This window comes from Vombatus ursinus, unplaced genomic scaffold, assembly GCF_900497805.2.
Source record: "Vombatus ursinus unplaced genomic scaffold, bare-nosed wombat genome assembly UNPS02011572.1, whole genome shotgun sequence".
Classification (NCBI taxonomy): Eukaryota; Metazoa; Chordata; class Mammalia; order Diprotodontia; family Vombatidae; genus Vombatus; species Vombatus ursinus.
In genome coordinates, this window is record NW_020951350.1 from 999,402 (window position 1) to 1,024,757 (window position 25,356).

The window sequence follows — 25,356 nt, forward strand, 5'->3', positions numbered from 1 at the left end:
CAATATATAGCTATAAGCTATTTTCAAAAAGTGGAAACAAGTATCACAATAATAGGGAGATGGCTAAACAAATTGTGATATGAGAATACCTCAAAATATGGGAAGATTTACATGAAGAAATACAGAGTGAAAAAATGCAAAGTTTATACAGTTACTTTGTTGTTCAGTTGTTTCAGTCATATCTGACTCTTCACGACCCCATTTGGGGTTTTCTTGGCAAAAATACAGGAGTAATTTGCCATTTCCTTCTCCAGCTCATTTTACAGATGAGGAAACTGAGACAAAGTTGAGTGACTTACCCAGGGTCACACAGCTAGTATGTGTCTGAGGCCAGATTTGAACTCATGAATATGATAAGTCTTCCTGATTCCAGGTCTGCCACTCTAGCCACTGTGCTACCTAGCTGCCTCAGTACAATTATTACACTTATGTAAATGAATACAACATTAAATAGCAACTAAACTCATGGTAAATACAACAGACATCACCGATACTGCCTTCTTAAAAATTAATATGCATAGTCTTTATTTTAGCAACTGGTAATTAACAGAAGAAAACAATTTCTGAACAATCATTTACAACCATTTTTAAAAGTCTTTCTGAATTGTTTTCAGGTTGCATTTTTTCTTTTCATTTTGTTAATTGGTTGCATTTCTTTTTAATGTTCTTGTGTATTATTTTGTTCAGATTGTCTTTGTTTTTTGTTCATATGTTTGAAAACTTATTTGTATCGGTGGAAATGAAAACAAAAGTTTTAAACTTTAAATGCTGTCTCTAACCACACATCTGTATTGCGTATGAAGACATTTTTTGAAAGGAATATGATAATGTTATATAATATATTAGTATAATAATGATATAAATAGGAATTATAATAATTATATAAGTATATAAATAATATAATATATAATAGCATATTGTATATGAAAGAATATAATAGTATAAAGGAACATAAAGATTGGGTCCTACTCTGCCTCTTATCTAGCTACCCATGAGTCTGAACAAGTCATTTAACCAGTCTGAATGTCAATCTCCTTATCTGCAAAATGGTGCTAATAATACCTGCATGGAAAATTGCAAAACCTGCATCAAAAATTATCTCAGAGGCCAACCAGTCCAACTCATATCTGACCAAGAATCCCTTCTACAGCCTTCCCAGAAAATCGTCATGCTGTCCTGACTCGAAGACTTATAATGGAAGACTAACATGCTACTAACATACTAACATAAAGGCAACTCATTCCCTTTTGGGATAGATATTATTATTAGCAAGTTGGCTTTTTTTTTTGTTTTTCCTCAGAGCAAGTTTTAGTCTGCTGGATCTTTGCATTTCCACCCGTTGTTTTGAGTTTTACCTTCTGGGTCCATGGAGAACAAATGTAATCCCTTTTCTGCATGATAGCCCTTGAAGGAAGATAACCTTTCTGCTTATAAATCTTCTCTTCTTTAGTCCAAATATGCCCAGTTCATTCAGCCATTCCTTATATGGTACGCTCTTGAGGCTCCAATTGGAGAAGGCTCTGATTTATCAATGCCCTTTGTGAAATATATTGTGTCCAGAACTTTGCTGAGTAGCACTCATAGGACAGAGTGCAGCATGAATGTCACCAGCCTCCTTCTAGCCTCTGTGCCTCTCTGAGAGAGCTTGAAGTCTCACTAATTTCATTTTGCTTTGGTTTTTTGCTGTTGTGTCACACTGTTGATTTATATTCAATTTATAGCCTATTAAAACTCCTAAATCTTGTGCAGATAAACCGCTTTCTAGTCACATTTCTCTCATATTATACATATGAAATTGATTTTTTGGAACTTGAGTGAAGGACCTTACATTTATCCCAGTTAAAATCCATGTTATTCGATTTGGCCAGATGTTCTTGCCTCTTGAGGTCATTTATACATCCTGATTCTGCCCTCCATTGTGTTAGCTACCCACCTCTCAGCTTTCTATCTTAATCACATTTGATGTGTGCTGTCTATCAAATGTTATGGAGCAGGGCAGAGTTCTGCCTTACTCCACGTGGGAATTGTCTTTCTGCTATAAGCCACCTGGGTTCCACCCTTCCTACAGGTGAATTGACTCTTCCTGTTCTAGTAAATCTAGCTTTAACTTTCTCCATTCCATTATTGCCCCCCCCCATGCCCTTCAGGTTCCTTCCTCTGCATCTCTCTTTAAACATTAAGGCCTTTACCTTCTAGATCTAGATCAATCCCTCCTTCCAAAGAGATGAAGATCAACCCACAGGTGTTCTCTTCTATTGTCATTGCATCTGGTGTTTCTGAATGATTCAATAGATTGGATAATTTATGGAATACTAACAAGGTGATCTCCCCAACCCTGACTTTGTTATGAATTACTTTGCAATCTTCTAATTATTTAAACCCTCTTAGTTTAGTGCCATTATAATGTCCTTATTTTTATTCCCTGGTCTGTCCCTCAAATCAGGAACCCCCCCCCCATGAGTTTGAATGCAAAAACATTTACCACACATTTCAAGTTAACTTATACCCCAGCTGGTCAATAATGATCAGTAAAGGTCAGTAGTGATTGGCAATATTTGACCAATTTCCAAAAAAAACCTGTATTAACTGATCAAAGCAATGATCCAAAACAGTTGATATATGATAATTATCAGCATTATAACAAGTATCAGCAATGCAGGTATTCAGATTATCAGCAATAAACAGCAATAACACTCTGCATCTACTTGCGTAACATAACAAGGTTCCATTTTTCACTATCAAATTACATGCCATCATATATAGATGTAACATAAGGGCACAGAACATTGAACATAGTGATAGTAGTTATGCAGAGAAAAAGAATACAAAACAACTTCAAAATAAATGAGATCAGATATACAACAGTAATATAGGAAGTTTGGTGAAATAGAAACCAAAAGTTCAAGGAAAAAATATCCCAGAGAAAACGCTCTCACTTGTAGCCTTTTTGGGCCTATCTGGATATAGGCTTTTGAGGTAGATGGTGGAGCCACCAAAGGAAGAAGGAGTCATTCTCTCCAGCTTCCATCTTTGGAATGTGAGCATCGCCAGCCAGAATCAGCCACACCTTTCTCCTCCTACGAGCTCCAGCCTTCTGGTCCCTGCCCTTGATTCCACCCTGGCAGTAAGCCCTTTCTGCACCTCCTTTGTGGAGAAAGAAGGAAAGAAGCCAGTGATGCCATGTGTCTAGACAGACCAGCCTTGTCCCAGACAACAAAAATACCGCTTTCGTTCATTTTTTAGCCTAGGGAAAAGCAAAGAAAACCCCAGATTCAATCATGAAGTTTATTTTTTTATAATCTCTATTAGATCAAAGTAAGAGTATTCTCTCTTCTCTCTCTCTCTCTCTCTCTCTCTCTCTCTCTGTCATTTCTCTCTTTCTCTCTCTCTCTCCCTCCCTCCCCATCTCTCCCTCTTAATTTAACTCAGCCCCAGACATGAGAAAGCCTGAAAATCTTGGGGATCAGGTCCTTTATCTCTGTGTAGCAATACCAAACACTATTCCTCCCTATTCATAAAGCAACAGATCAGCAGTTAGATTGATCAGACTTATTTAGCTGGCAAAAATACTTAAATAGAAATTCAAAGAGTAACTTTACAGGACATAAGCTTTTGAATCATCTTCTAGCCCACCGGGCCAGTGAGGAGGGAGGAGGAAAGGTGAGACCATACGCTACAATCTAGGACTTTTCTCCTGAATGGAATGTCAGCTACTTACCCTCGAATTCTGTTTACTGAAAGCAAAGGCAGCTGCAGCACCTTGAGCTCTGGCTGCTATAGCTCAAAGTTTGGCTTCCTAGTTTATAGTCGCCCACTTCAGCTGCCATTTCATTAGCTTGCTCACTTGAAACCCATGTCCCTGCCCTCCCCTGCTGCCCCAGTATTCAGTTCAAAACCTCCCATCACAGCAGGATTCCTTCCCATTACTCAAGTAGTCCCTCTTAGGACAAGGGGGGGAAAACCCTGTTGTCTGTCCAGGACTACATCTTTCATGTACCCATGCAACCAGCTTCCAAAATACTTGGCCTTGCCCACTGCATTCCTTTCATCTTCCAGTCTTATACGATATTATATTATTGGATTAAATTGGGCATTCCCTCCATCATTGCAGAAGGAATCTAATAGTAGGTAACTGATTAATTTTAGTTGTCTGAGAGTCAGAGAGGTTAAGGTAAATGTTAAGGGTCACATAGGTGAACAGCATTTAGTACAGTGCCTGGCACATAGTAGGTACTTACTAAATGTAATTGACTGTTTGACCCTGATATAATGCAGTATAGATAGTGTCAGAGGTGGGACATGAACCCAGTTCTATCATATTCTAAGTTCAGCTCTCTATCCACTATATCACACTGCCTCTTACCAATCTACTAACCTGATTTAGGGAGGAGGAGAAGAGTGGAGTTATTCTTGAATGATCCATTTTTGATGCAGGCAGGCTGGTTCACCATTTCCCTAGATATTCACTAACCATATCTTTAATAATCCATTCCAGTGTTCCCATTTGTTAACACGTTAAGTTGATGATAAAAAAATTTTAATTAAAAATACATTCTAAAATTTTCCCAGAAATCAGTCAAGCTTTCCTCTTTATAATTTGTAGACTTCATTCTCCACCTACTTTTGAAAATTGGAACATTTGCTATTCTTGAGTCTTATAATACTTCTCCCATTCATCATCATCTTTCAAGTATTTCTCTGTTTTGTTGTGATAAATCAATGATAAAATTTACAAAAGTACTTTTTAAACCATTAAGATGTTGTACAGTTGAGTGGTACATAAATGTAAGCTAATGTCATCAAAAAGGGTTCATAAAAGATGGAAATGGATAGAGAAAAGTGGAAAAATGTACCTTTAGATCTATGGCTAAGGGGAGACTTTACGACTAAACAAGAGATAGAGGAGATTATGGGAAGTAAAATAGGTAATTTTGATTATGTGAAATTTGAAAGTTTTTGCACAAACAAAACTAATGCAGCCAAAAATCAGAAGGAAAACAGGAAACTGGGGGGGGGGGGAAATTTTTGCAACAAGTTTCTCTGATGAAGGACTCATTTCTCAACTATATAGGGACCTGAGACAAATTTATAAAAATAAGAGCCATTGCCAAATTGATAAATGGTCAAAGGATATGAACAGGCTGCTTTCAGAAGAAGAAATCAAAACTATCTATAGTTACATTAAAATAAATGCTCTGAATCACTGCTGATTGAGAAATGCAAATTAAAACAACTCTTGAGATACTGTCTCATACCTATCAAATTGGCTAATTTGACAGAAAAGGAAAATGATAAATTATGGAGGGGATGTGGGAAAATTGGGACATTAATGCATGGTTGGTGGAGTTGTGAATTGATTCAATCATTCTGGAGAGTTATTTAGAACTATGCTCAAAGAGCTATCAAATTTTGCATACCCTTTGATCTAGCAATATCACTACTATGTCTGTATCTCAAAGACATCAGAAAGGGGGGAAAAGGACCTATTTGTACAAAAATATTTATAGCAGTTCTTTTAGTGATGGCAAAGAATTGGAAATTTAGGGGATGCTTATCAATTGGGGAATGGCTAAACAAGTGGAAAATGAATGCAATGGAATATTATTGTGCTATAAGAAATGATGAGCAGGATGATTTCAGAAAAACCTGGAAAGACTTACATGAATTGATGCAAAGTGAAGTGAGCAGAACCAGGAGAACATTGTACACAGTAGCAGCAATATTGTATGAGATTCAGCTATGAATGACTTAGCTATTCTCAGTAGTTCAGTGATCCAAGACAATTCCAAAGGACTCATGATGAAAAATGCTATCCACTTTCTGAGAGAGATCTGATGAACTCTGAATAGAAGCATACTTTTCTTTACTTCCTTTATTTTTGTTTTATTTTGTGTTTTCTTTTGTAACATGACTAATATAGAAATCTGTTTGGCATTACCTCATATGTGTAAATGAAATCAAAGTTCTTGCCTTCCCAAGGAGGAGGGAGGGATGAGATAGCAGGAAAAAATTTGGAACTCAAAAAAAATTTTAAATGGTTGTCAAATTTTTTTTACATGTAATTGGGAAATTATTAACAAAACAAAAAAAGATTAAACATTTTAAAATAAGTTAAAGATAGAAAAGTATGACTTACAAATATCATGTCTGGTGTGAATATCAATTCATTATTAGCAGTCCTTATAACATAAAGGGGGAGGGGGTAAGAATTTGGAAAGAAGTGGAAAGAAAATAACCTTTCATAGTTAAAATCTTGAAACACTTAATTCAGGATCTGATAAAAATCAGAGTGGTTGGAAAATCCTGCCTAGTGGAGTTTTGCCAAGAGCATTCTAATCCCTACCTTGTTCCCCATCCCCTTTACATTTTGAGAATCAAGTTTCTTACTCCTCACTCTACCTCTTTTCAGAGTCAACTTGTAGGGTAACATAAATAGTGCCAAAATTCATCCTGATAAAATTAAATTAACAATTGTAATTCATCCTTGTTGAGTTTAGAGACAATTTCTTGGGCAGAGGAAATCATGCAACTTCTTGCTGGATTAAGGACCCAAATGTTGTTTGGAGTCCATCAGTCCATCAGTATCTGGATTCTGAAGAAATTCTTCATTAATAAAAGGAATTAGATCATGAAAAAGGATATGGAATGTTTGTTCTGCCATACCATTCACATGAAATCCAAGATGCATTGCAAGTCCAAGAAATGTTTTTGATCTGTATTAGTTACAATTTTTTCTTGCTGCTATATAGAATGTATTTTGATCAAAGTCATGGCAATGCCACTCTGACAGTAGTTATGGACCCTGTCAATTGAACTCATTTGTCATGTTCAATTTAAAAGAGGTCTGGACTGGGGTCATCACTAAAAACAATTCACCTGTATATAGCCTTTCAGGGTTTACAAAACACTTTCCTCACAATAACTCCACAAGGCAATGAGTACAAGTATTATTATGCCCATTTTATGTATCAGGAAACTAAGTCTCACAGAAGTAAAGTAACTTTACCCATGGTCACACAGCCAACAAGTATCAGAGCCAAGATATGGACCCAGGGCTCTTGATTCCAAGTGAATACTCTTTCCACTATACCTAGCCACTTCTGGTAACTTGAAAATTACCTTACTACTTATTTATCAGGAAGTATTTGAGGCAACCATGAGGTATTCTTGTACTCCACTTTGCATCTGCCTGGTTTGAACTCCATGGAACAAGGTGCCCCTCCCAGGATAAGTTCTTCCCTCTTAAACTCACAACCATGCTGTTGATTCAAGCCCTGATTGATACCACCTCACCCAGCCTCCTCTCTCCTCTAATTGGAGAACTAGAGTGTATAGAATCAACTTCCTCCCAATGCATCCCTTTATAGAGGACAAATACTGAACTCTCAGATTTGTTGTTTGCCTGGTTTCAACTTCATGGAACAAAATGTTTCTGCAAGGTACCCTTGGTGTCCCCTCCCCTTCCTGCTTCCTTTTGTGTGTTGTTTCCACCCCATTAGATTGTAAGCTCTTTGAGGGCAGGGACTGTCTTTTTATTTATTGTATACCCAGAGCTTAGCACAGTACCTGGAACATAGTAGGTATTTAATAAATGTAAATTATATTGGACTAAAAGGAATAATAGGTCTGTGACATTATAGAGGGGCTTTGTGCTCAGGTGTATGACCCTCTGAAGTTCCTTCCAAATGTGAGATTTCCCTGATTCTGTAAAGTGTCTTGGCCTCCTGACACCATCTTGCGTGGCATGGTATATATCAAAGAAGAAAGCTTTCAAAGAAAAAATTTTGCCTTTCTGTTCAGAATAGCCAATTATTTCTTTCAAACTGGAATTGCTTTCTTTGCACTAGGGCATGAAATTAGGAAATATTCTGAATGACTAGAGAGCATATAGCTTCTCTGAATGCCAGAATGGCTGATTACTATTCTTCAAACAGCAGGAATATGATCCAATCTCAGAAGTTAGGAAAGGCTCTTAAGCAGCAGATGAGTCTTGACCTTTCTGGTGTGGGATAATTCCTCAGTTTAGACTAGTTCCTGAGAACTGAAAATATTGGTTCATATGCCTTTAGACACATACATTTTCCTTGGTTGAATTGATTCTTGTAAGAGGAGTATCAAGCCTACTGGGGTTGTTGTCATAATTATCTACTCTCCAAAAATAGCTGGAATAAAATCAAAGGAATTTTTAAAAATCTGCTTAGTTGTAAAGTAGTGGGGTTTTCCCTCCAATCTTTTTTCATCCTTGATATATCCATGATTTGGGGATGATGAAAATAGTGTATTCCTGTGTCCTCAAAGTACCGTCTACCAGGCTATTCATTTTCCAACCATTATCCCCACCCATCCCTCGTCTCCCACACATGCATAAACATACAGTATTCTCTCTGTATTGTGGTCACCACTACTCCATACCAGGCTATCACGACATATTGAAGATGTTCTCATGAAGCAAAAAAAGTATTCCATTAAACTAGTTTTAAAGGATTAAGAGTAACAATGAGAGGTTAAATTTACATGGTGCAAAAAATGCTTTCCTATCCATTATTTCATTTGATTCTTATAACTACTATAGGGAAATAGGGTGGGAATTACCTCATTTTAAAGATGAGTACCTGAGGCTTAGGGAGGTGAAATAACATGCCTAAAGTTATCTAGATACTAAATATTAGAAACAGGAATTAAACCTTGACTCCACAATGAGTTCTTTCTCCTATATTTTGCCACCTCTATCTCTTATTAGCTAATACCTACCATCTAACAAATAATTAATCATTTTATACTATTGGGTAAAGTCATAGAATATCCCTAGGTCTCAGTTTTCTTATCTATAAAGTGAAGGAATTAAATTAAAGTATGTTTAAGATCCTTCTGGCATTATAGTTCTAGGATTTTCTTGAAGAAAAGAGGAAGGGTTATATTATTAAAGAAGCTGATCTTTCTCCTTTTTAAAAGAAATGTGGATGTAATAGTTCCGGATATAAATTGATTGCATGGCCCTTGGGTAATGAAGGTTTCTTTCTATCCTCTTTCTTCACAGTGTAAACCTCCTCTGGAAGTGAAAGATTTATTCATTGATATACAAGATGGAAAGATCCTGATGGCATTGTTAGAAGTTCTGTCAGGGCAAAGTCTGGTATGTATATCATGCGGGCAGGGGGAGGGGCTGAAAACATACACAAAACTAGATGTGTACCTTTGGACAAGTCACGTATCTTCTCTGGTCCTCAGATTTCACTATCCCTAAAATGATATACTTAAAACACTACTGAACTCATAGAATTGTCAGAATATATTGCAATATAAATGCAACATTATTATTATTAAATTATGTAGCTGGTTTTTGCATCCCTGGTATTATGCATAAATGTACATAAAACAAACTTGGACATAGGTCTTATAATCACAATGTATTCTTTTCAATTATGATTAGATCTGATTTATAGTAATAGAACATTTATAGAGAATGATTTATCCAAGAGAAGTTATGAAACTTAAAACTGAACTAAGACTTTTCACATACCCTGTATAATCCTTATGGTTCATGAATCATTTTCATCAGACAGCTTTGTGAAATAGGTAAAGTATTTTTATTTCCATTTTAAAGTTGAGTAACCTGAGTCTGAGAGAGATAGAATGGCATTCCCCAAGGAAAAATACAAGTAGTATCAAGTCATAACTTAGGCCCGGGTCTATGTCACTAAGTCTAATATGCTTTCCACTACAACATGTGACTTCTTTATTAAATGTTTAATATGTTCCAAGTAAATAGTCTTTTTTTTAAAAAAGAAGACTATTTTACACAAAATATATACCTATTATTTTATGTTTCTGTTATTGTTAAATTTTGGGACTCACTAATACCTACTTTGAAGAACAAATGTTAATATTAACTAAAATAGGGGTAAAGAATCAACTAAAAAAATAAGATCATATCTAGATTTCAGCTGTAAAATGTTAGCATTAACTCACTGGCAGATGTGTGGGGTTTCAACTGGCAGTATATAAAATTACTGATTTCTCAGTAATGACCTTTAAGACTTAGAGTAAATCATATATGTTTCCTCCCCAACTATAAAATGAGAGGGGGTTTGACTAGATCAGCTCCTTTGTATCTAGAATATTCACTCACATGCCCCACACATATGTTGTTAATCAATGTAAAAATTATTCTAAGCTGGAGTGCTGTACAAATACAAGCTCCCTACTGGCTGTGGCTTAAGGACCTTTCATCTAGAATAATCGAGTACCTTGCCTGGTGTCACAAAGCTTTTCTGTTTTTGGAGCCAGGATTTGAATTCAGGTCTTTTGATTCAAAGACTTTCCATTTTTAACACTGGACTTGATTCAATGACACAAGATGTTTATCATGAAGATTTTAAATAAGACAAGATATTTGTGCCACTCTCACCCTCACTGAAACTATGTACATACAGTTCTATCTACATTTTTACTACTCTGACAGAGTCCATTACAATCAATGCAATCTGTTCAAAATCTAATTAAGCCTACAACTGAAAACTTAGACTTTGAGTCAGTAGCCCATACTTAGTTCTAATACAGAAGCTCTGGTTGAACTTTAACCCTGCCCTACCATTATTCTCACATTAGTAAAATGAAAATCTTCTCTTCCCCCATTCTGGTAGGCCTAAATAAAAATGAATGAGATTAGACCTTGCAAAGGCTCTAGATTCTGCCATCTTGAATCATCCTTTGGTAAGAGGAGAGGGATGTTTAATGCTGGAATTAGTCAATCAGCAATCATTTATTAAGCACGTGCTATGTGCCAGGCACTGTTCTAGATGCTGAGGATACAAAGACAAAATCTAAACAGTGCTTGCCCTCAAAGAGTTTACATTCTAATGGGGAATAAAACACATACTTCTACAGTTACATATAAAACATATATACAAAACAAGTTAACCATGGAGGAGGGAAGCACTAGCAGCTGGGGGTGGGGAGTGGGGAGGCAGTCAGAGAAGGCCTCATGCAGCATGTGGTATTTGTACGGAAACTTGAAAGGAACCTGGTATTCCAAGAAATTGAAGTGATGGGGAGTATTCTTTGCATGAGGCACAGTCACTGCATAGAACCTGGAAACAAGAGATGGAGTGTTATGTGTGAGGGACAGCAAAAAAAGTCAGTATAGTCGGACCAAAAAGTCCATGGAGGGCAGGATGTTTAGTAAGTCTAGAAAGGAGGATAAGGCCAGGTTATAAAGAACTTTAAATAACATACTGAGGAGTTTGATTCCAGAGGTTATAGAGTCCCCAAAGTTTATTCAGAAGTCATTGGTGTGATCAAAACTATGCTTTAGAAAAATCATTTTGACAGCTGTTTGGAGAATATATTGAAGTGGGTAGAGGATAGAGATTGATCAAATTAAGAGGCTCTTAACAATAGTCTTGACAGGAGGCAGTGAGAGTCCAGACTAGGGTGATGGCTGTGTGGGTGGAGACAAGGGGACAGATGCAAGAGATCTTTTGTAAATAGAAATAAATAGATTTGGCAACTGATTGGATATGTAGGGTAAGAAAGACTGAGATGAGGATGACACTAAATTTGTGATACTTAACAAATGGAAAGGTGGTATACTTGACAAGCAAAAAAGTTCAAAAAAGGAGAGTGGATTTAAAGAAAAATATAGCGAATTCTGTTTTGGAAGTGTTTGTCCTAAGATGCCTAAGGGACATCAGTTTGAAATGTCCAATAGGCTCTTGGCAATACACAACTAGAGGTCAAGAGAGCTACTAGGGCAGGACATATGTATCTAAGAGTCATTTACAAAGAGATGATATTTGAGACCATGGAAGCTGATGAGGTAGCCAAGTGAGAGAATTAGAGAAAAAAAAAGAAAAGGGTTAAGAACAAAACTTTGAGGTATATCCACAATTAGTAGGTATTGCATGGCTAATCATCTAGCAAAGAAGAATGAGAAGAAGGAGTGAGGCATGTAGGAAGAGAACCAGAAGAGTAGTGGCAAAAAAAAAATCCAGAGAGGAGAGAATATTAAGGAGGAGAGAGTGATTTACAATGTCAGATGCTGCAGAGAAGTCGAAAAGGATGAGAACTGAGAAGCCTTTAGATTTGTTGTTTAAGAGGTCACTGATAACTTTGTAGACAGTAGTTTCAGTTAAGTGATAAGAGATCAAAAGTCAGACTGCTGAGGGTTTAGAGTGAAAGGAGAGGGTGGAGAGGTAATAAATACAATAAATACGACAGTTTTTTCATAGCATTTGGCCGAAAATGAGAAGAATGATATAACAAGGTAGCAGAAGTGGTGAGAGCTATAGAAGTTTTTGGTTTTTGTTTTTTTTTTCAGAATCAAAGATACTCGGGCATCCTTAGGCAAAAGAGAAAGAACAAGTAGATAAGGAGAGAATGAACATTAGACAAAGGGGATAATAATGGCAGCCATCTGCTGGAGAAGATGGGAGGGTATGGGCTCAAAGGTACTTACAGAGATGTTGATTGGCCTTGGTGAGGAGAAGGGCCCCTTTCTCATCAGAAAAGGAAAGAGATAGTAGGGAGTCACATTATTCCCCTAACAAAAGGGAATCCTATTACAGGAAACATATTTGTTTATCATAGCTGTCCTCATAAGATTATTGATGTAGAACTTGAAGGGATCTTAGCGATCATTTAATCCAACCCCCTTTTTTTTAATAGATGAGGAAACTGAAGCTGAGGAAGGTTAAGTGACTGCCCAAGATCACCCAGAGAGTATCAGGAGTGGAATTTGAACCCAGGTCCTCTGGTTCCAGAGCCTGAGTTCTTTTTCTACTGTAAAATACTGCTTCTTTTAGCTTCTTTTGGCTTCTTTTAGCACCATCCAAATAGCTGCTCCTGGAAATAAAACACACTGAAAGAATGGGTTTTGTTAACTGCCTAATACTATTCTCACTGAGATTTGAGTCCATGTCTGCATAACTTGGTTATCAATTGAAAAATAGCATCACAGGACCTGGAGCTGTAGTGGGTATCTAATCTAATGCCCTCATTGGTATAGGTGAGACTAGTGAAAAGAAGGGAAGTCACCCGATAGTAAATAATAGTTTATATTCACATTCTTCAATCCACAATCCAGGACTATGTCACTTTTCTACCATACAAGTTTTGATATGAATTTTACCCACCTCAAACACTTACAACCTGTGTGAACCTGGTCAAGTTGTTTGATCTCTTAACCTCTATTTCTTTATCTGTAAATTGGGGGATATAAAAGCACCTCCCTCATTAGTTTATTTTGAGGGTCAAGTGAGATAATATAAAACTCTTCACAAACCTTTAATAAAAGATTATATGAACATCAGCTCCTGGTACTGTGAATCCAAGCATGATCTATAGTGATATGACATGAAAAAAAAGTCTCTTCCAGTGAGATAATTGTCAACAACAAAATTAACCACTCACAGCAAGTCCTTATTATGGAAATAGTTAGAAGTAAAAAAGATGATGGAACAGTATCATGTCACAGCCAGCCCTGGCTCAGGACTTAACCATCTGCACCAACCAATCAGTGCCTGTGTTATGCCTCGAATCATGTGGCATCCTTTGGGAGACATAAAAAAGGACCTTAGTTTCCATATCTGAAAAATAAGGTGACAGGGCTAGAGCTAGTTGACCATTAGGGTCCCTTCCAGCTTTGTATTCTTTGATACAGACCCCTTCCAATTCTGACATTCAATGTTTTTGGATTCTAAGTTCCCTCCAGCCCTAATATTCTGTGAGTATATTTTTCTAAAGCCTGTCTCATCTCTAGTGTTCTAGATTCTGTCCTGCCCTGGATAAAAACAAATCTTGGACTCCCTCACTGCCACTGATTCTTTAAATATATTATATAACGATTATACCTCTGTAATGCCAGGCTGCTAGAAAAGACCGTGAAGAAGGTGTTTAATTAGTATATATCCTTGGTTACCATGTGCTCATTTTCTTTAGGAAATTTGAATTCCATTCTTGGCTTTCTTATGTAGTTGCTTTCAATATGTGAAATTAACATTTTCAGATATCAATCAGCTCCTACAGGCACATTTTCTCCCTCCTCACATAGCAGTATACAGATTTCTTGGCTCAAAAACAGAAATTTCCATTGCCATCAGGAAAGGACTTGCCTGATGATTTAGAAACTGCCTGGTAAAGCATATAGTTGATCATTCCTATGCTGGCATAAGACATCAATGCAAGGAATAAAGAAATCTCATAAATGGTTCTCAGCAGATGAGAGAGATGTTAAAAAGCCAGAAGCAATGTGAACTAAAAATTTGCAACCAATTTTTTCCTTAACTCATTTTTGTCTCACTTGTGATCAACTGAACAGAACCAATAAGCTATTTATTGTTACTCTGATTTTTGACCTTAATCACTGATACCACTTTATTCTGGAACACAGATACTCTCTTTTGCATGGTGTAGTGGAAAGAACTCTGGCCTGAAAGTGAAAACTCCTGGGTTGGGTTTTAGTTCTGGCTTTGTCACTAACTCCCTCTGGGCAAATTACTTAATCTCTCAGAGTTGTTTCCTTGCCTGTAAAATGAGGATGTTGGATTAAATAATCTTGGTAGTTCCATTTAGTTCTAATTGTCTGTGATTATTTACAATTCAGATCAGTACATATGAGCCCCAAATCTTCACTTTAAACCAAAGTGAAACAATTTTTAAAAGCTTCACCACTTTAAATAAACTATGTTTTGTTTTATAGCTGCATGAATATAAATCCTCATCCCATCGTATTTTTCGGTTGAACAACATAGCAAAAGCACTTAAGTTTTTGGAGGATAGCAATGTAAGTATTTGTTGTGTGTGGTGTTGGTCTCTGTTTATACAATTTCAAAAGGAAGGAAATGTATTTTACAGCTTTTATATAACTCCATGAGGAGGGTACGACAGGAATCTGCTGTAATAACCATGCTTCAGGCTTTGAATGTTTAAAAGTCAATCAAAATCAATGGCAGAATCTCATTGGTTTGGGGAATATTTACTGAACTTTCCACATATGTACAAGTAAGAACTCTCCCTTTCAAACCTAACATTTTATAATTCAGTCATTTTTTTATTCATTGTCAAGTCTCCTCCTCAAATTACTTGCCATTTACAATTGTCATCATACTTACTTTTTTTTAACGGAAAATATTATCCCAATGACAGACTGGCTGGTTTCCAAGGAACAACCTAGTTAAATACCAAAAGGCTCATCACAGTTAGGCTGACAACTAGTTTATGAATTCTTTGACAATAACAACCTACGAAAGAAAGAAAATTCAAAATAAGTACTATGTGGTCCCTTTACCCTTCTGCAGTGATTGTGGCAAAAACTCATATTTTGTGGCACTAAAGAACTAGAAACAAAGTTTGTACCCATTAGTTAGGAAATGGCTGAAGAGATGATGGCATACAAATGAAATGGAATATTTTAGTGCAGTAATAAATGATTGACATGAAAAATTTAGAGAAATCTAGGAAAACTTTTATGAACTGATATTGAATGAAGTAAACAGAGCCAGGAGAGCAATTTATACATTGACCATAATAATGTAACAGAAAACAATACTGAAGGACATCAGAACTCTGATTAATAGGTTGACCAGTTGGGACTTCAGAATGTTGGCAGAACCTGCCTTCTTTCTTTCTGCAGAGATATTGGCCTTAGATGCTAAATGAGACACATGTTGTCAGACTTAACCAGTGATCAAAGGATTGAATTATTTTACTAATCTGTACTGCTTTTGTTGTAAGGGCACGTGTGGGGTGGAGGAGGTAGTCATCAGAAAATGACAGTAATTTCTTTAAAAATAACTTTAATGAAAATTACTTTTTAAAAGTATTCGTGATACACAGGTGTGAGTTGTGTATAGTTTACAAAATTTTGTGTTTCTTTCATTTCTTCATCCTGAGTCAATTTCCCAACATATATTTTGTCATCATCTCTCATCACTTTTGTATTGAAGTCACTAAAATGTTAAAATGTATATTTAAGTTCTTTATAGAATTGTTCTGCTTCCTCATCCTCTGCAGTAGATGTTAGTATATAAATGGCAATTATCATCATTATTATTATTACTATTAAACAGCTGAGTCTTTATTTGGAAATAAACAAAGAGGAGAGAGGTGAGAAGATAGATCAGATGAAATCAAAGCAACCAGTTGCGTACGGTAGCCAGTGGAGTTTTGAGGGTAGGATCAGTTACATTGGAAGAGGCATGTTAAATAAAATAGTTAATAAAAGATGTTTGTATGATGTTTTAACATTTGCAAAAGATTTTACCCATATTATTATATTTGGTCACAAAGGATAACAGTGAAAAGGTAGGTATGATGGGTATGACACTCCTTTTACCTCATCAGGGGTATTGAAAGGACCAAATAGAATGATATATAAAATATTTTATAACTGTCAAGCACAGTTTGCCTCCACGTAATTGCAATAGATTCTTATAAACTTATATAACTCTTTTGGACCATTTGTTGTTTCTAGATTATCCTTCACCTTGTCACCTCTGTATGAATGCCCTATATACCCACATGTACATAGAAAACCTAATTTAATTAAATCACAATTCTATATATAATCTAATTCAGTAAACATTTAAATGCCTACAGTCTACAAATTTAGTAGAATGTTGGCTCCCCAAAGGCAAGGAGTCTCCCACTTTTCTATTTTTATTCCAATTTACTCTATCTGTTACATAACAGACAATAAATAGTTTTTGATTGACTAGTTCTCCTCTTTAAGCTCCAGTTGCTTCTTCAGGACATTGGGGATAATAATAACGTTTACACTCATGACCTCCCAGAACTGTTGTGAGGAATGTGTTGGTAAATTGTAAGATGCTGTAGAAATGGGAGGTACAGCCTGGTGCTGTGAGAAAAGAGATTTAGAATCAGAGGAGTCTCTAAAGCAGAAAACTAATTTAGAGTCCGGTCTGTCACTTACTACTTCTGTGACCTGGGGTCTCATTTAAGCACTGTCAGTCTTAGTTTCCTCATCTGCCTCAGTTCTAAATCTATGATCCCATGAACCACTTTTGGGGGGTATATCATAGAGGAGGTTCTTAAGTTCAGGTATGGATTGAATTAGCTAGATGGTCTATGAAGTCTAATTTTGAAATTTTGTGATTCTGGCCCCCAATCACCATCTGAATTTATTTGATCTGAAATTTCAACTCAATTCTACAGACATTTACTTGAGCATCTAATTTGCACTACATACTGAATTTAGAAGTATACTTTGAAATTTATTTTTCTTCTCTTTTTTATCATTACATTCTCTACTTTTTAAAATAAACTTTTTAATATCAAGAATTGCCTTTTTTCATCTTCATATCCCCAAAAACCTAAATCAGGACCCTGCATATAGTAGGTGCTTAGTAAATATTTGTTGAATTGAATTATTTCCAGTGTGCTTTGGTGACCTAATGATTAACCAGAAAGGTTATTGAATTATACTTTGGAAAGATGGAGAAATGTTAAGGCAATTGTTTTATATTCAGTATAACAATCTAGTGCCAAACAGAGAGTAAATGCTCAATAAATACATTTTCATCCAGTCACTCATTCATGATGTGATTAGTAGTAAAGTATGAGTGCTATCTCTAATTAGAAACCAATATCTTGAGCAGATTACTGATGTCAGTGTTTTGAATAATCATGGAATCAAAGAATTTAAGAGTTGAAAGGACTTCAGTGGTCATGCAATCACTGAAATCCCACTGTAACAAACCATAGAAAAGGTCATCGAATCTATGCTTAAAGCCTTTCAAGGAGGGGAAATCTACTACTTCTCTAGGAAACTAATTCTACTTTTGGACAGCACAGAGAAAGGGGGAGAGAGAAAGAAAGGGAAGGAGAGAGGGAGAGAGAGAGAGAGAGAGAATGAGAGAGAGAAAGGAGAAGAGGAGGAGAAGGAGGAGGAAGGGACAAGAATGTGTTCAATAAGAGACAATGTAGATAATTGAAGTTCCTCATGAGTACTATATTATGTGGCTTTGTGCCAGGCTTGTGATCTATTTCCCAAACTCAGTGTTATACTCCAATGACAAAATCACTTCTCTTTCTTTTTCCATTGACCCATTACTTAGGCATTGACTCTCTATCATGCTTCTCCTCTCTGGTGCCTCCTCATGTGAGTATACAATGCTGTCCTATGACATCCACCTTTCAACTGTTATCTTTCTTTTGAATGAGAGAGACCCACCCAGAACCATAGTCCAGCTACAGGTTTCATCTCACCCAGAACCATACACCAGTTATAGGTTTCATCTCACCGTATCTCAATAAATCAAATTTACCTCCCTGAATTACCATCTCTCATTCCTCTTGCTTGTAGACTAATCTTTAGACATTTCAAGTCATGAGTTTTCCTGTTGGCTACTTTCTTGGATTTTATTTCCTGTAAACTTCTGGCTATCTCAACTAATTGATATTTTTCTTGCTTCACTGTAGCTGATTTAGCTTGGTAGATATATAGCCTCCCTCCCCCATCCTCTTTAATTTTAAAGTTCTTTTGATTAAATTTGCAAAATACCCAACAGCTATATTCTTACCAGCCTGTGTTATCTGGCCAGGAATCTGTTATCCTTATATTTTAAGCTATTGTCCAGAAATCCAAATCCCATTTTCAGGTAGCACCTTTCTAACCAGATGTTTACTTACAAATTAATTTTTTTCTCTTCTGCATCCCCTTCCTCCGGTGGGCAACAGTGAGGATAACATAACCTTTGCCCCTGTGGTCTTCAGTTTCTTGTCTAAGACTTATAATAATTGGCAATATTTTTAAGCTTCATTCTGACAGTATTCTTTGTGCCCATGTGAATTCCAAAAGATGGCTAGTAGTTAAATGTTTTTTATAAATCTTGGAGGGTTCTTTGTTAAACTTTAGATACATGTCTTGGGAAGACAACAGACCTCTCTTGTGTTGTGCTCGGATCAATGAACAGCTGCCTTAGTATCTCCAGAATAGGAAATCAACTGCTACTCCTCTTCTTTTCTTCCTTTGGCCCTTTCTTACTCAATGATCTTTCACCCTGCTAGCTTTTGTGGTTCTTGGGTATCACTCTTTGGAAGACAAACAAGTACCTCCTCAGAGCATCCAGCCTCCTCCTCCTTTCCAGAAAGAGCTCCAAATCTATTTTTATGCTCTGTTTTATAGTTCTCTTTTCCTTTTCCTTTCCCTTTCTCCTCAGCATGACACTGTGCCCCTCTCCAATATCCTTGTAAGGCCCATCTCCCCTCCTCACCCACAGAGCTATTTTTTCCCCCTCTGAAGCCTTATTTCTGTTTCCTTTAGGAATACTTCATTGTCTCTAGCACACTGAAATACAGAGAGTCATTCTCTGATTCCCTTCATGCTGTCCTGGAGGGAGATGAACCTGTTAGACCACAGATAGCTGTTACTCTGCTGTGACAGAAAAACAGACATCACATACTCGTGGTGGTCCATAATTTTCTCTACTCCATACTGATTAAGATTTTCAGCCTTATTTTTGTTTTGTTTTGTTTTGTTTTTAAACTCCTTGTGAATGTTCACTCCTCACTCCTAAGCACCTGGTTAAAACTTTTACAGCTAATTATTACCTTTTAATGACCTTGACAACTCTGCTTAGCTTCCTTTCTTGAGTTTCCACAAAGCCATTTCCCTGAGCCTTATACCAACCTCTGATATATTTGACCAGTTTGCTCCTCCTACCAATTCACTCGTATCAATTTGCTTTGCCCTCCATTCTTTTCTAACTTTTTCTTGCTTACTTTGCTTCATCATGCCAGCTACCTTCATTTCTTTCTTGACTCTTCCTCAGTTTCTATTCCCTAATCATTCTTGATTGTCCTTGATTGTATTTGACACTTCTCCTCTTTCTACGTGGAAGTATGATTTGAGCCTGGCAATTGTCCCTTTCAAATTTTCTTCAATTTTATCCAAAATTTCTACCCTGAATTCAACATTTTACCTACCTCACTAGTTCAAACCTATACAAATCACACCCCTCATTTCCTTCTTAATCCTTCTTTTTTTTCCCGCTCCTCTACCAACATTTTTCCCACAGAAGCCAAATATTAAATGTCAATTAACATAATATTAAATTATTAGGTGTTGATTGTGTTAATTTAGTGGTGGGTTTTTGTTTTCTTTTGTTTTGTTTTGTTTTCAGAATGGAGGGTAATATAGTATAGTAAATTGAGAGCCAGCCTGGAAGACAAGAAAATTGGGGTTCAAGGCCCACCTCTGACACATACTAGCTTGTATGACTCTGGACAAATCACCCAGGCTCTCAGTTCCCTAGACAACTCTCTATGCTTATAAATTACATACAAGGTACAGAGTTTCTTTACCTGGGAGTTCACTACACCGATGAAATTTCAGGTGCAGTCCCTGTCTCTTGGAGTACAGAGCACACCACCTCCCTTCAGTACTCATATGGCCTCCATGGGAGTTAAGCACTGAAGCCAATAAAGCATCAGTTTTGCATGTTGGGTGTCCCTGGGGATTCTTGTATAGCATTGGACTGATTGGAAGAAGCACGTTCCACAGTTTCACAGCATCCAACACAATGTAATCAAAATTGGTACCTCCTTTAATCTCATTATTCCCTTTCCTCTAGGTAAAACTGGTTAGCATTGATGCAGCTGAAATAGCAGATGGAAACTCTTCTTTGGTTCTTGGATTGATATGGAATATAATCCTCTTTTTTCAGGTAACATAATTTATTTTCGTTAATTGGAGATTGTCAAAAAAGAAAAAACAAAATTTCATTTCTGACAGATTGTGAATTCTTTTGTTTACTGACAAAGAATAACACAAGTCTAGTTTATTTTAAAATGTGAGTTCAGGGAATATTTGCTGTGGAGAAAATACCATCTGTGCTGATGGAGATGAATATTCACAGAGATCACAGGATCACAGATCACTGGTAATGAATGATAAAGAAAGGTTGATCTCTGGTTGCCAGAACACTGCACCAGTCTAATTTAACCTAAAGAAATATATTAGGTTATGTTTGGGTTGTGTTTTTGTTTGCGTGTTTGTTTTTTAAGAGTGAAAAAAACTCATTCTAGAGAGCCTCACATTCCTTTTGAAAATATGTGAAGGGAGTTGGGAAAATGAGCCTTATGGGGAAAATATCAAACTTTGTAGTGTTGAATTTTCCCCTGGAATTACTCATAATTTAAGAGAAGGTTCTTAAATTGTCTATACTAAACAGATTCAGACCACAAATTAAGTAATGTCAATTTCTTATGCAGTGACATAGAGAATGTGAAACCTCATTCTCCTAACGTAATTTGACCTGTATCTTGGAAATTTAGATTTTATTCAATATAACATAGAAGGTCTGTAAATTCTGAGAAGACTACAATGGCTGGGAGAGTTTGGTATTTCCAGAATTTCTTTTCAGAGTTATTTCCCAGAATGGGATGTTCTCACATGTCATGAAGTTAATTGGCCTTTGGCTTCTTTGAAAACTAGCCATTCCAGAAGTAGAAATGGTGGTTTATCCTTTAATTATCCAGACAGGGAAGACAAATAAGTTAAGCACAGAATTGCTTAGTTGAGTGTTAACTCCAGAACCACCTATCGTCCCCCATACCCCCACCTCTTCCAGGCCAAATCCCGTTACCAAAAGTGAAATTACACACAACAATAGCCTGATGTAAAAAGATCAGCCTGTAAAGTGGGTGTTGGTCCTGTGCCCTGGCACTGGAATTGTAAAGCAGTTTCCTCTTGTTAAAGATATTTTATGTGTATGATTTAACCATTCAGCACCATCATTATTAAGACAAAGCCAATTATGTGCTTAATAATTCACATTTATGTAGTACCTTAAGGATTACAAAGCACTACCTTCACAATAACTCTGTGTGTGCTTAATGCAGATATTATCCCTTGTTTTACAGTTGAGGAAACTAAGGGTTAGATTAAGTGAATGTAAAAATATGGGCTTGTTTTGGTTTAGTTTCATACTTTTAGAATCACAGTGCTGGCACACATCAGAACCCAGGATTCAACCACCTCAAGTTTCTGATCCCAAGGCTGGTGCTCTTACCACTACTCCGAAATGCCACTCACCACACTTCCCACCTCCCGAAATTGTTTTAAATTACCTTAGAGCACTTAGGGAAATGAGGACAGTGATCCTAAGGAGTGGAATTTCTGTGGGATGACAGGAGACTCATACTGAAATTCTCTTTCCTCCTTCAGATTAAGGAGCTCACAGGCAATCTCAATAGGAACTCCTCATCTTCCAGTTTGTCCTCTGGCACTCCAGGCCCTGACTCAGATTCATCTCTGCCAACAACTCCCAAAGGAGAAAACAGTGTAGCTCTGTCAGTGAAGGATCAGAGGAAGGCCATCAGGACCCTTTTAAACTGGGTTCAAAGAAGAACAAGAAAGTAAGTTCCCTTCTTCTATGTGGCACCCTCAGAAGGGCTCATTGCCCCACTCTGAATACTTTGCCTTTTATCTGATTTTAGAAGCTAGAACTCAGCTTCCTGCTTTCAGCCTGGGCAGGAGCCCTAGGAACAGAAGAAAAACTGTCCCTGTTAATTAAGAGAAGAAGTAAAGGATACTCTCTGTGTGTTTGTTTTTAATCTGCAAAAGGAAAGCCTTGGTCTTCAGAGTCTTTGCTTTTTGTCATAACACAGGAGCACAGATCAGCCTCTTTTGGCTTCATTGGCCTTAGTCAAGTCACTTTAACTCTTGAGAATTCATTTTCCACATCTATAAAATGTTAGGAGTGTGGATTCAATGATCTCTAAGGCATTTCCTAGCTCCGACCTTCCATTTTTCTGATCCTAAGGTCAATTCCACCTGAGACATTCTGTATTTGGTATGTTAAATGTGTTTTTGGTGGTGAGAACTATCAGTTTTAATCCCATGTTTACATACATCTTTAAGTTGGGGGACTTTGTTTTTAAGTCATTACCAACTTAAAAGGTTGCATACCATGCATCAGGCATAGGGACTCATCTTTTTAGTATCTAATTCCTTTTTATTTGACGTGGGATAAAATACATGTCCTAAGATTTGACTTCTCCAAAATCACGTTTGCTCAGGAGAGCACCTACCTCCCAAGCAGAAATATCTTGCTTTTGTATCTTTTTCTAAATAGACCAGGCACTTGTATATATAAGTTGTGTGATTCTTTCTGGTACAAGTGAGCAGAGGTAGGTATAATTATTTCATATTGTGCATGAAAATAGGGACTTTTGTCTACCCCATTTAATCCAAGTTAAATTTTTGCAGATACCATTGGGTGAAGGTGCTTAAGAACCCACACATACAAGGCTGTTAATATTTCTTGGTTAGTTACAACAAATGCATGAATTGGCACAAAGATAAATGTTCGGAGCACGAGATTAGACATTAAGAACACCAGATCATAAACCCTGGGTTTGAATCAAGACCTTATTAGCTGTGTTACCTCACTAATATTGAATTTTTTCACTTATCAAATGAGACTAATAATACTTCATCGGGCCATTATCATCAGGAAAGTGCTTTGTAGACAATAAAACATGTAAACATACGCTCTTACTGTGATTACTATTAGTAACACTTCAGTGATAGGTGATTCTATCAGTCTGGATCTTTTTCTACAATGACACTCCCACTTTGCCCCAGATTGTTTTTGAGAGTAGCTGTGACCAAAAATCTCTGAACTCAGTGGCCAACCTGGGTATCATGCCTTCTGATTTAGCTAATCTGATCCTCAGGCAGTAGATATATAATCTATCATTGGTTTTGTGTGTCATTAACAATAATAGGAACCTGAGAAACAACAACAATTATAAAAATAACTAAAAAAGGAATTTAGAAACCCTGCTTTAAGAGTATATGATAATATAAATTAAATATCTGCTCTGTGAGGGATAAGGGTACCAGTGGAAATGTCAAATTCTAGTAAGATACAGGGCTTTCCTCATTTACCCTACTGTCTAGGTGGAGGGCATATGCCCTATACATTGAAAATCATTACACAGAATAATAAAGGATGATTTATTAGTGAGATGCATAGTGCCTTGTGAAGTCAGAGGGAGGAAAGATCGTTGCTAATTGGGGAAAATCAAGGAGGTTTCTATGGAGAAGATAACCTTTTAATTGGTCTTTAAACCATGGGTAAGAATTTACTATGTTGGGGTTGGTAGGTGAAGGGATTAAACATTCTAGGCATGAGCATTGAGGGGCATAAAGAGCATGAGCAAAAGCATTGGAGTGGGAAAGTATAGGGCATGTATAGGGGACAGAAGTTCAATTTGGCCAAAGAATGTTACATGTAGAGGTGACTTCTGTGAGATGAGGCTTGAAAAATGAGGTGATGTCTGACTGTTAAGAGTTACTTTGTCCTTAAAAAAAAGTTACTCTGTCAATGAAGTAAGCAACTGACAATTTTTGAATGGAGGAATTACGTGACTAAATTTATACATAAGGAAGATCAGTTTAAAAGCACAGAAAGGATAGAACCAAAAGAAAGTATAGCTACAAAGACCTAGAAGGAGGCAATTTCAGTAAGCATAATCATGTTCATGAAAGGTGCTAGCAACGGGAATAGAGAGGAAATAGGAAAGGTGTTGCAGCAGTAGAATCAACAGAACTAAGTAGTATCTGTGAAAAGTTAAGGAAGAATCAAAGGGAGCCCTAAGGTTTTCAGTCATAGAAAACAAGGGTTAGAATGGTACTATTAACAGAAATAGTAAAAGAAAGAGGAACAGGTAGAATGGGAAATATATTAAATTTGGTTTAAGATATATTGACTTTGAGGTACTAGTGGACCATCCAGGAAGAAATGGACTATAAGTAAAGAGGGGCAAGTCTAGCATTATAGCTTTGGGAATCCTCTTCATTGAGTTGGAGTTGAAGCCATGGGAGTGAATGAGATTGAAACATAGATTTAAAGTTGGAAGGGACCCTCAAAGTTGACGTATCTCTTCATCTTACCAATGAGAAAACTGAGGCCCAGGGAAGTTAAGTGACTTGCCCAAAGTCATACAAGCACTAAGTATCTGAGGTGGGATTTGAATCCAAGTCTTCTGACAGCCAGTGATGTCTTCCCTATACTACACTGTCAAATGGGAAAGTAAAGTGATGCAAAATGCAAATAATTACCCAAAAGCAGTGAGTAGAAAAAGTTATTGTTAGTTTTCCCCTGTATTTTAAGATGTTTGGATGTTACTGCTAAATTAAAGCATTTCTAAAAACTCATTTGCATGCCTCAAAATTTAGAATTTAAGGGTTTATTTGACTTCTTTCTCTGGTGAATGGGGCATCATTTTCTACATCAATAGAAATAATAATAAACTATGTGTCTGTGACATTTCAAAACTCAGAGGCCAAGTGTATTGGTGTGTGCCTATAATCCCTGTTACTGGTGA

The 25,356-nt window shown here is 36.7% G+C and overlaps 1 protein-coding gene across 2 annotated transcripts in view; it reads left to right on the plus strand.

Annotated features, from left to right (window-relative positions):
* CLMN (calmin) overlaps window positions 1-25,356 on the plus strand; it is a 158,037-nt gene that overhangs the window by 95,744 nt on the left and 36,937 nt on the right. For both annotated transcript variants that reach the window (XM_027856590.1, XM_027856589.1), the window contains exons 3-6: window positions 9,038-9,133; window positions 14,699-14,782; window positions 20,592-20,684; window positions 22,187-22,377. In XM_027856590.1, the coding sequence (XP_027712391.1) occupies window positions 9,038-9,133; window positions 14,699-14,782; window positions 20,592-20,684; window positions 22,187-22,377 (464 nt within the window). The remainder of the gene's footprint in view (window positions 1-9,037; window positions 9,134-14,698; window positions 14,783-20,591; window positions 20,685-22,186; window positions 22,378-25,356) is intronic.